This window comes from Ciconia boyciana, chromosome 1 (genome assembly GCF_034638445.1).
Source record: "Ciconia boyciana chromosome 1, ASM3463844v1, whole genome shotgun sequence".
Classification (NCBI taxonomy): domain Eukaryota; kingdom Metazoa; phylum Chordata; class Aves; order Ciconiiformes; family Ciconiidae; genus Ciconia; species Ciconia boyciana.
The window spans coordinates 14880970-14893136 of record NC_132934.1 but is presented as its reverse complement, the minus strand read 5'-3'; the positions used below and the strand labels follow the sequence as shown (position 1 = coordinate 14893136).

Genomic DNA, 12167 nt, shown 5'->3' with positions numbered 1-12167 from the left:
GAGTAACAAGCAGGCCTTCAGTGGGCTGTGTTTAAGGTTTCGATATGTTTCTAGGGCAAAGTAAAGAAGTTCTAAAGCAAGGAAGAAGCTGACCTGTTTGTTCTTTTTTTTTTTTAATCTATAAGGAATGTAATTGGAAGATACAAGCTGTAAGGAATTTCTTTCAGGATGTTTAGGAAAAGATAGACCTGTTGTCTTATATTTGTCTAGGGCTGTATTTTATATTACAGATGAGTAGTTACAGAAGAACACTGCATGTGTGTATTTTGATTTGTAGATGTTTCCTTATTCTCCAGTATCACTGGAACTCATACACTTCACTATATTTGCTTATCATAATTCATGTGTCTATAAGGATTTGTATTCTTTTAGCCTGAGGTAAATATGTTCAACATCCTGGTTTTAGTTGGCATGCTTCCTTAGCTAAAATTAAGACAAAAGTTCTTGCAAATGTTTAGATACTACTGATTTATAATAAATTCCCAGTAGATAATTATACTCTCTTCCAAGCCAGCCTTCATTTTATTTTTTAATGCTATTGTTAGTTGGGTATTGAGTAGTTGTTTGTCTTTTGAGGACAGCAGAATAAAGGGATTTAGTAAACTCTTCTGAAAATCTGAACGCTGCAGTAATGTTCAGACCTTCTAAATAATTTATTGAGAGCACAGCCAACAATATGAAATTTTCATGTATGGGTATCAAACAGGCAACCTCACATAAACTTGAAAGGCATGAAAAATAAGGTTAGGCTTCAAAACGGAGGTCAATATTCTCAGGCTTAGAGTAATAAAAAGGTAATCACAATAACGTTTAATCTGTTTTTAAGGAAAACCTTACGTTGCTGCATTTCATAGAAGCATGACAAAATTTGAATTTGAAACTTAATAAGGAGATTGGTGGTTGCTGAATAAAGACACAAAACTGTTCAAATGTAGATCAGTGACCAGGCTTGTTTCATACCCTTTGTAGCTGGTGAGGTCTAGGAATGACCCTGGTACTCTTGCCATCTGCTCCTGGGATAAGAGAAATCATACACTATGACTGGCAAAACACGTTTCACAATTATTTAAGTCCAACCATCACGTACATACTGTTAGTGCGTATGTTGCCAGCTGTTATGTTATGCTACTAACTCATATTAACAATATTTTGTTGCACAGAGGTGAATTTTAACAAATAATATGATTGGGTTTGTGTTACATAAACTGAAACTATAAATGGCTGTCCTCATTAATCATTATTGGAAATAGTGTTTATATGATCATTCTTGTTTTGGCTATAGTATGCAATATAATTCAGTGGTTGAATTTTGACTTGGCAGCTTCTGCTAGACACCATTTTTAGAGACATAGCTGATGTACATTTTTGTGAAACAGATTTTGCTTCCTATCCAGATTGTTTTTACTGCTTAAACTTCATTAATGCTGTTCAGGGCTGATTGAGTTATCAAATGAAGTAACAGACGTTTACTGATATCCTTTGGAGCTTCTCGGTACTACAACAGTGCTTGCTAAGTTGCTAAGCATTAATGATATATTTGGCATGGCACAAGAAAGAAGATAAAGATAGTAATTGTCTCTAATGTCCTCGGGTGAGCTCTGGGTGCTGGGATGCTTAATTCCTGCTCAGCTCCCTCTGATGTGGGTAATAGTTGGACATTTAAATAGAAGCTGGATAATGAGGTTACTCTGTGTGCGTGGCTTTTGGTGGGATTTATCTCAGTTTGGACATCTTCGGTGTTGACATCTATAGCTGAGCTTTACAGACTAGGCTCCCTTTATAGTCAGTGGGGAGAATCAGGCATTTCTTGAGTGTGATTCATCTGGCCTGTTTTAGACATCAACATTAGGGTGAGATTTACAGGCTAAATGGGGTGACATAAATAGATATGATGTTCTCAGGAGCTTTATATAGCAGTAGCACATATTCACTGGGCCACTGACTGAAACCTCCATCTCCTCCTTCCAAGAAGGCTGCCCCAACTGCAGGAATACAGAACAAGCCTCTCTCTGTGCCAGCTGGTATTCACTTTTCCCATACAAAACGCAATGCCTGCAGCTGAGGGACAGTGGCTGGGCCACACAGACACTGGGGTTTAAAATATTTTAGGATATTTGCTTGGCAAATTCAGGTTTGAATGCTCTTACCTAGATGGAGCCTTAGTTAGCCATCTGTTGGTCAGGAAGCAGGCTGCTATGGCAGGGGCCAGTCTTATCCCGCCTCTGCCAGGTCTCTGGGCTGTGCCAGCATGTTTGGTGATGCCAGCTGGAATGAAGCACCTTGCTGCTCAGCATGGCCAAGTTTCCAGTGTCTTTGGGTATGGTCAGAAACATATTTAAGTTAGGGATTTTGATGCATGAGAAGTCAGGCTCTTGGGTCTAATTTTGGAATCATGCACCTGTTTTAGGTGCCTGAGTCTGTCCACAGGTCTAAGCTTTAGAGTCTTCACTTTTAGTGAGATGCAGGCTCTGAAGCATCTCAGAGCTTATAAAAAATGTGACCAATCCTTTGTAGTTTAGGAATATAAGAATAAACTCTGGTTATATTGCTGCTGATGTCATTATCACTGTCTTGTTATGAACTTTCAAAAAGATGTTATAAGTAGTGTCTCTGCAAATAGTTCTTTCACAAGGCTGATAGGCTACTCTTTGCATCAATGACAAATGATGTCTCTGTATATCACATTACTGACAACTTGCCACACATCTGCAATCTATTTTCAGTTCTCTGTTGCTCATTACCAATTTAGGAAAGGAATTGAAAAACTATGGAGACAAAGAGATTTGATGGAGCATGGGGCAGAACCACTGAAACCAGTACTGTAACGCAAAGCAATACTAGATCTGATTTTAAGCTGTCTAGAGCAAGGTTCAAAACTTGTGCATTTTTACTCCCCTCCTCCCAAGAGCTGTTGGTAACTGGAGTTGTTGGTGAAGGCATCACAGGTTAGAGATGGTGCTATTCAACATGCCATCAGTCCACCTTCAACAAAAGTTCACTGGTGTGCTGTTGCGAGGCTGGTGCTTTGGTGTGGGCTTTAGAAAACCGTTACTTAACTGAGAACATTTTCAGTTGTAAAAGTGCTGTCCCTCACCCATGTCTATGTATTCAACCATGCTGAAATGTCTTTCATTTTTGTTTTCTCCCACCTACCTGGGGAAAATCAAAACCAGTATGAGTAAGAATCCCATGGGTTTTCTGCTTTTGTTTTTGCTGGATGAGGTGTAGACTTGTGATTCACACTGTTCTTGGGTATCTGTCTGGCATTCGTATCTGAAATTGCTGCATAAATATGAATTCCTAGATTTTGGTTTCTTTTGAAAGCAAAGTATTTCTGTGAGCAGTAAAGGTTAGTTTGATGTCAACATATACGTCACTATTTCTTAAAAATTCCTTCTTTTTTACTAATAGGGTTCTGAGTGCAATTAAGTGTATACAGTTTCTGTATTCTTGTAACAATGCACACTCCACCATTAATTTACAAATACATTTATCAGCACACTATTTTGAATGCATACTTCTAAGACTCTACTTGAGTATTTATAGATTTCTTGTCACTGCGGTGTGTAAACAGTGCACCTTTAAATAAGGCATCAGAGCTTATTCTCTTCTTACTAGCCATTTCGTCTGTAGTTGGCATTTCAGGGGTGATCTGGTATTTTAAGGATTTGGACTTAGTATTATCTGTGCCCTGTAAGACAGCACTACATGCCAGGATGGGTTTACACTTGGGCCACTTGTGTTTGGCATTGCATGGTGGTAGCATAAAGGTACCATTGCCTAAAAGAGGGGACCAGCTTGGGAAGGGATGAAGAACATCTTCCATGTGTTGGTTCATCTTTTGCACAAACACTTCCCAACTTGCTGGGACTGCAGGTAATGAGTCCAGAAATCCACTCTGGGGGCACCACTTCATTTCTGCTTTTAAAGCCATTATGAGCAAAGCCAGAGAGGAAAAATTCGGAACAGGAGGAGCCCAGTGTGGGCTTTCGATCGGGTCATGTTGGCCAAGAGATACTGAGACGCAGCCAGCCATGGCATGTGCCTCTGCCAGAGCTCCTTGTGCTCGCTGGGCTGCTGTTCGTTCCCCCATCCCCGCTCCATCTCTGAGCTGGCAAGGCTGGTGCTGGGGGCAGCATGAGACCCTACTGCGGGGTGACTTCTCGCCAGTCCCGGTGGTGTGGTGGGAACGTGCTAATGGCAGAGCTGTCTCTGCCCTGCCTGCTGCAATGAGCTGGTGCCTCTCTCATCTGCAGAGAGAACATGCAGCACCAGATGACAATTCTGGCACGAGGTGGTAGCACACTATATACCAGGTGTTTTTAAACAATAGTTGTGACCACTTCCAGATGCTAGTCAGAGATGTTGTTTAGGTGAAGGTGTGCTAGCCTTGGTGTGCCTGTTGTCATCCTCCTGGCATGCCGTGTGCCCAGTGCCTACAGGAGTGGCATGGGTAGAGTTTAACCAAACTCAGTATTTGCCGATAAGGCAGCAGAAAATGATACTCAGAGGATGGACTCTCTCTGTGCTGGTCTCCCGGGTGAATTTGATCAGGAATGAGCTCTTCCTGATCTTCTGAGCTGTATAAGGGAAGTCAGTGTTTGCACGCAAGCACGTGAGCTCGGGTGGTCCCATGTACACTGCCCTTGGATTGCATTCCCACTGCTGGCTCTTCTAGGGAGTGTTAAGCTCTGCTTGGCTCTGAATGTAGTGTGATATTGATAGCCTTTGCTGTATTTGATGTTAGTCTCCATTTCTTTTTGCAGTCTCCTGTGAAAGCCATGACACTGTGAAGGAACACAGGCCTCTCTGAACAGTGCCATTGCACACCTGACTTGCATTACTTAGGGACTGATATGTTTTTTGAGGAGTCAAGCAAAAAACTTAATGACTTCAGTATAAATAATTTACGTCCTAAGAGGGAAGTTTCCAGCTATGGCTCAGGTGTGCAAAGATGCAATATTACAGTATTATAAGGAACTGGCTTCGACTTTGAGAAGAACCTAAAAAAATGCCTGTCCTTGCTTTGATGGAGGGAAGTCTCATTTTCGGAAGTTCGTTGTCTGCAGTGATCCCATTTCACATACCAAACTTATTTTCTGTTTTCTTCATGGTATACAAAAGTGCTCTCTTATACAGCCGCTATGTGTCTGACTCACATCATAAACAGTACACAGGGCTTAAAAGGTTTTTGCCTTTATTAATTCTTTCGTGAACTCTGTTAAATCTCCACTCATGCTGTTTCATGTGTCATAGCTGTATCTTTACATCTAGTCCTTCTCCTTGCCTTAAAGTTTTTAAACTCGGTGTCATCCACAGCAGCTGCAAATTCTGTGGAATTTCTGTATATATCAGCCCTCCTGGTGATATTTAGCTGATGCTGAAGAGCAGCCAAATTTGGTAAGACCTGTCAGTGGCAGGTATCTCCTGAGATGATCCCCTTCCTCCACCTGCCTTTACAGTTTAGATGCATTAACTGTACTATGTTGAATATTTTTAGTGTCAGTCAAAATGCAGCTATCTTTTCAGAGAGTAAATCAGTCCCTCAAGAGAATGTAAGGCAAATTTTATGCAATTACTTACACAGATTAATAGATTTCTATAATATTTTATATATTATGTGTAGCATATAACACTGGAAACACAGTGAAAAAGATGTTCATAAGAATAGCATGAGTCTCTCAGAAATATCGGAAAATAACTACAGTTCAAAACCCACTTTGTCTTTTCTATTATGCTGCTACCTCCACCTGTGGTATAATTTCAGCAGCATCCTTGCTAGCCTCCTTCTTCCTGACCCGCTTCCTCCTCGAGGCTCCCGGCATCATGTCAGCTCCCGGCATCGCCAGAGGCACCGCTGTTCCTCGTCCCACGGGAGGCACCAACTCCGGGGCTCTCGCAGAAACCTGTTGTGGGAAGCGCGAGGCGTCTCCGAAGCGAGGCTGCCACATCCCCTCTGTTCCCAAGGACGTAGCACCCAAAGCTCCCTGGAGATGCGTGGCATTGGCAGGATGAGGCCAGCCTGCCCGCTCACTTAGCCGGTCTCTGTAGTGACTAGGCGAGCACAGCAGTGTGTATGTGCTGAGCGTGCAGGGAGTTGCAGTCAGCAACTTTCCACATTTTTTTTTGGTGGAAAATTGAACTGAACTGATGATTCTCAGAAAAATAGTTGTTTCAAAAAAGTTTATTTGACCACAACCATAGGACAGAAAGAAGGGTAGGGCAAAGTGGCACCAGAGGCTACTTCTGTGTTATTTCCCAGCCCTGATATGATTTTTTTCATAGAGCCATTTCCTAGGCTTTTACAAAGTAAACTGAAGTTATGCACCTAACCCATGTATTCCTATCCACGTGATTCATGGACAGGAAGGTTTCATATCCATCATGGAAACACTGCTCACTCGATTCAGAAGGCGGAGTAAGAGGTCATCGTGGGTTGCCCTCAGGCTGTCAACCAGAGTGTGAGGCTGACCCAAACTTTGCTGTTGCCTTTTACAGGTGGTTTTGTGCCTGGTCTCCCTCCCTGGTCACTGTGCGAGTCCCTTGTTCTGAACATCTCCTCCAGTGTTCCCAGGCCACAGCTGCACATCCCATCTCCTTTCCATCACCTTCTATCTGCAGCTTTACCCAGCTGTAGTCCCCTCTTCCCCATCGCTCCCCAGTTCTTCTCCAAAAAGTCTCTCTTCCCCTATTCCCTGTATTGGTTCCAGCATTGCCACCTTCCCCATCCCAGTTCACTCACTGTCCCCTTGCCCTCAGATCTGCTTTTGTGTCTCCTTGGTTTAAGTTATTGGGGGTGATGTTGGTCAAACCTTAGGAGCAACTTCATTTTTGTGGCATTTTGCACATTTTGCAGCTTTTTGAGAAGTGAGATTCTGCTGAATTGATGTTTTCTCATCAGAAGGCTTAGGCTTTTGATTAAGATCCCTTTCTTTCCAACCAGCAGACATGACTTTCTGCTTTAAAACACAGAAACTTCCCAGATCAAAACACCATCAGAACTGATATCTCCACAAAGCACTTCTGCTTCAACAAAGCAGTACAGCTGGACTAAAATATATTTCATGGGACTTTTTTCAGTGAGCTCTATTAGTCAGCGAGTGCTCTAAGAGTGCTAAATGAGGACAGAATCTCCAGAAATATTTAGATGCTAAAAATGAAAATGTCTCTGTTGAGCATGTGTGAACTCTGATTTTTTTTATTATTATTTTTGTGTGTGTATATATATAAAATATAATTTGTCCAAACTTGGACGACAGCTCTCACACTTCAGAGTGGAAGAGCTGCTGAAAGCAAAGGACACTGGAATTTTTCAGCCAGGGCAACAGAACATTTTTCTCTAACCTCATCTCAGAAACGAATAAGTGTTTTGACTGAAATTCCTCCTCCCTTAAATAATTAAATCAGTCTGAGGCAGACACTTACCATGAAAAAAAAAACCAACCAAAACAAAACTAAAAAGCCCAAGAGGGTAAAAATTGGCAAAGATCTCAGGAACTGAAAATAGAAAGAAATGTTGGGCAACTTTTAAAGTAGCTGCTATCAGCTTTGCCTCTAATATTTGCAGTGTGCTGTTGCCTGATCAGTAGGTTGTTCCCATTGCAGCCCTCCTGTATTTCTTGGGAAGATGTTCTCAGTCCCTCTCACTGGGCTATATCAAGGCAGCCGAGGGCTTCCTACTTACATCTGTGCCGTGGGCTCCCTGCTCCCACGGGCTCTCTCACAAGCTCCCTTACCGTTCCTGGTGTGAGGGCTGAGGCAGGTGAAGCCAGGGCTCCCACTTGCCCCGGTGCAGCATCCAGAAGGGCTGGCCACGGGGTGCTGCTCTGCGGGGGTGGCAGGGTCTGGCATCCCCCCCTGCCCAGCTGAGTGGTCCCCAGGGCTTGGAAGGGCTCCTCCCTTCTTCACTCACCCAAATTCTCCTCCAAAGGAAGGGTGTTGTGGAGGATGGGGCAGAGCCTGGTTGGACTCGTTGTAGAGGAGACTCACTGCTGTGTCGCCCATTGGGTACCGTGGGGTGGGTGGTGGGGCTGTGCCAGGGCCCCCCTTCGTGCCCAGCCCCAGGTGCCCCGTGCAGCTGTGCCCCTCCAGATGTTTTCCAAGGTCCAGGTGGGTCTTGGCTTCAGCGCTCACTCCTGAAGCGCTGAATATTTGGCATCAACTGCATATGGTGTGAGCCAGTGCAAAGGCAGAAACAAAGCCTGGCAGAGGGGATCTCAGAGGAATCTCCTTGTTGCTGTTGGAAGGAGAAGCTGAGAGCCTTCAGTAACAAGCCCTAGTCCCAACATAAAATCATGGTCCTGTTGCTGGGCCATGCATTAGCACAGCTTTCCTGTTCTTGGTCATTAACACTTGGCATGGTGTGTGTTTTCTTTCATTTTATGGGAATTTGATGTATTTCACCACTGGGTAGAGAAAAAAATCATCACTGAGAATGTCATGATTAATTTTTTTCCTCTTGAAGAACTATGAAATTATTCTGAAACATATGACATGTGTATAATAACAGCCTAGTGCTCTGTTTTTAAAAAATGTGCTAGAGGCATTGTGCAGTTTCCCAGAGGCTTAATGAGGGAGCCATACTGTGTTGGAAATTTTTCAACAATAAAAATTCACCTATTACATGCTTATGTAAAATGAGGGTTGACAATCACAAATATGTCCAAAATTAAATACAGACATTGTAAAATATCACTTCTTTCCCAGAGAGAAACTGGTCACCTGTTCACAGTAGGATTTTGCATTATATCCTATTCAGTAAAGAATAAGATGCTTCCCCACAGGGAAACAAAATGGCAGCAAAGTACTGGCCCGGTGCCCTTCTATCAATGCTTTTCACTGACTGTTTTGCCAAGTCTTCAAAAATAACGCATAGGCATATTTTTTCAACATATGTTTTTCCTCTTTGTTGGTTTAAAAGCACAAAGGGAAGAAAAGGTTCTGCATTATTCGCCACTTCATCATCAAACGCAGGAAGAATTCATTGTTTGCTTGTTTGATTTTCTTTTTCTCTCCATAATACTTATTTTATTTTTAAAAAATCTAGTCTCTTTTGCTGTTCTTTTAACATATATCTCAGAAGTGGCCTCTTCTTAAAAATTGAGCATATGGCTCTGAACCTGTGGCTGCATTCAGGGAAGTGTCTATTGCAAAACACTGAAATTTGGAGTCGTGGGAGCAGAAAAGTTGGATTCAGGAATTATTCAGTATACTACTGAAGAATCAAAGAAAGGAAGATAATTAAATATAGAGTTGAAGAAAAAATTAAGCACAGTAAATATTGCTCTTCTTCTCAGAACAAATTAAGCCACTATCAATGTTTGTATGTTCTTTAGATATTTAATCGTAAGTTAAGCCAATGTGCACCCCATACGAAACACTGAATGACTGTTGAGGTTAAAAAACCCGCAACTGTTTCACTGCTGCATGTGTATCACCAGGGAGTGTACTAGCAGTCACCTCGCAGCGCCTTGCTTCAGTTCCATGGCCAGTCACTGGCTCGTGATGTTTCCAGCAAGGGAGAGCAATATGGAGAGGTGGAATGTGATGCAGGGAGAAATCAGAGTTTATCAGCAATCCCTGTCAAGCACTGATCTCTGTGTGTTAAGAGGGGGAGGGGAAAGGATTGAAGTATGAAAGCAGAACCAGCATGGTAACTAAGGACTCGATGTATCTTCAGTGTGTGAGGCTACAAGTCATGAGTCTCTTCTTCAGCAGGGAGATCCTTATTGTGGATGTCCTTGCAGGTTCTTCACCCTTTGTAATGCAGTTTAAAAAAAAAAAAAAAAGTCCTATATGGTGGGCCATAGATTTGCAATGGAGTTTATCCACATTTATTTAAATATGGGTAAAGATTGTAGAAAAGGATGATATTAGACAGACATTAAATATAGAAAAGGATGATATTAAACAAAAGTGAGGAGAGAAAGAGAAGAAAATTTACCTCATTGTAAAGCTATCTAATTAATTCATTTTTTGTAAAATTTCCTAGTTCTGATTTTCAATTCAGAGGTATGCAACCTAATGTTAGAATATTAAATTAAAAAAAAAATGGACAGGAGAATATTATGGAGCAAAGAAGGTTGCGTGCTGCTGTAGGATTAGAGAAGTCATTCTGGCCACAGAAGATATTGCATTTATATAATGGGAAAAACCTAAACCTGTCACTTAATAATTTAGGTCTTTCCAAGATAGAACCACTGAAGCTGATAAGTGTACAGTGATACAATTTGAAAGGTACCGAGGTAAAAATGTGAGAGTTAGTGTTTGCAAGAAGCAAAAAAATATTGCAAGATTTGTCAATTCTAGTAAAGATTATGTGGATTCCAGTGTTATTTGTAGATGCTATTTCGATGATTACTTTACTGTTAATATCTAAGAATCTCTTAAAAATACATTAATGAGTTGTTTAAATACACATAATCTGTAATGACCCAGACGCCCATATAACTTAAGTGTATAATACTCTAATATGTATAATAACCATAACTTAGCACTCTTCAAGTCCAGAAAGAACAATACCATAATCCTGGTTATTTCACTGCTTTTACTATAGCCTAATGTCTTGGCAACTACTTACAAGCCACATAATTCAATGCTACATTTTTCTAACTCGTTGTGCATTTAGTGTATAGTGTAGTTTTGTGCTTCTAGCAAAGGCAACTTCCCAAGCAGAGACGGCCACGACCACCCTTTTGATGTTCATTTCAGATCCTGTTGTAATGCTCAATTTGTGTCTGGTTCCTGCTGCAGATGATTACTGGTACCTGACTTATGATTCGTTTAGGAACAGAAGCTGAGTCAAACACCAATAAATGCCAGTCGTTTACTTCTAAAACAGTCAATTTGCTTTAAGTAAACCCTGAGGAAGCTGTACAGGAGCAGGCTGAAACTTGGCACACACAGCTTGAATGCTGAACAAGTTGTTTGGGGAAATTACCTGGGAAAGCCAATTTAAAGTCACTGAAGTGTCATAAGTATTGAGGGAATTCAGATGAATTTGCTGTACTGAATGATGGCATCTCATTCAAGTGCAAGAGTCTGCTCATGGAATGAGTATAGGATCTTAAGTACTGCTTATAAATAATTACACGTATTTTATTCCTCTCATTTCAGTGACTATTTCGACAAGTACCTTCTTTGATGGCTTACTGGTAACTGGGCTCTACACCTCTACCAGTGTTCAGGCTTCCCAGAGCGTTGGTGGTTCCAGTGCTTTTGGATTTGGTAAGTCCAGTGTAATTTACATTCTGCAACCCAGGGTAATGAACACTTGTTTGTACAGAGGACATCAAGAACAACACAGTTACTGAAACAGGGTAATTTAGGTTGAGTAATCAACAATACATGGAAGTCAGCGGAAATCAATGAGATAAGGCAGTGGTGGCTTTTAGACAGGTTTTATTTCTTCATCTGCTTTCTTTGTCTTTGGTCAGCCTGGTACTGGTATACTGAATTATATGAATTTTAAGAGAGAAAACCCTCAGCAACTAAACTGGTTAAAATAGCCATTTCTAAATGGTGTGACATTTGGTATAAACTAAAGCATTTAGCCCAAGGTGTCTAACTGTTCTTGGGCTGAAAAACTGATTCCTTTGAGCTTATGTCAACCTACTTTTTCCATTCACTTAACAATAGCGTCTTCCTTAAAACCAGAATAGTGGTTAAGGTATTTTATGTAACCAATTATTTTCCACATATGAAAAACAGAATTGTAGTAAAAGGGGTAGGACAGGTTTTGCAGAATTATTATATATTTCAATTTCTGCTGTTGCATTCAGTGGTAGCAGCCAGACCAGCTGTGCTAAGGACAAGTGCTTTTGAAAAATCTCTTCTAAATTTGTGCAAGTAATTTACAGCTATACCTTCCACAGTTTGTTATTTGGTAGCATTTTTTATATCCTTACAAATAATTGTAAGAATTGTGTTCCTCCAAGTGGAGGATCTCGGTGACCCCTAACGAGCAATCTGGGGTGAAGGTACAAAAATAGGTACCAGTCACATAGGACACCAACTGTGCTGCACTTGCAGTAGCATGTTTAAATGTTCATTTGTCTGTTAGGGATAAACTTAGTACTAATCTTTCATAGTAATTATCTCTGTTATAATGCATGTGAAACAGGAGTGGCCTGGGCCTGTGAGTGTCATACAGCAGACATACGTTGGCT

At 41.3% G+C, this 12167-nt stretch overlaps 1 protein-coding gene across 1 annotated transcript in view; it reads left to right on the top strand.

The window, feature by feature from the left end:
* RELN (reelin) overlaps positions 1 to 12167 on the top strand; it is a 293911-nt gene that overhangs the window by 37901 nt on the left and 243843 nt on the right. The window contains exon 2 of the mRNA XM_072867100.1: positions 11116 to 11226. Within this exon, the coding sequence (XP_072723201.1) occupies positions 11116 to 11226 (111 nt within the window). The remainder of the gene's footprint in view (positions 1 to 11115; positions 11227 to 12167) is intronic.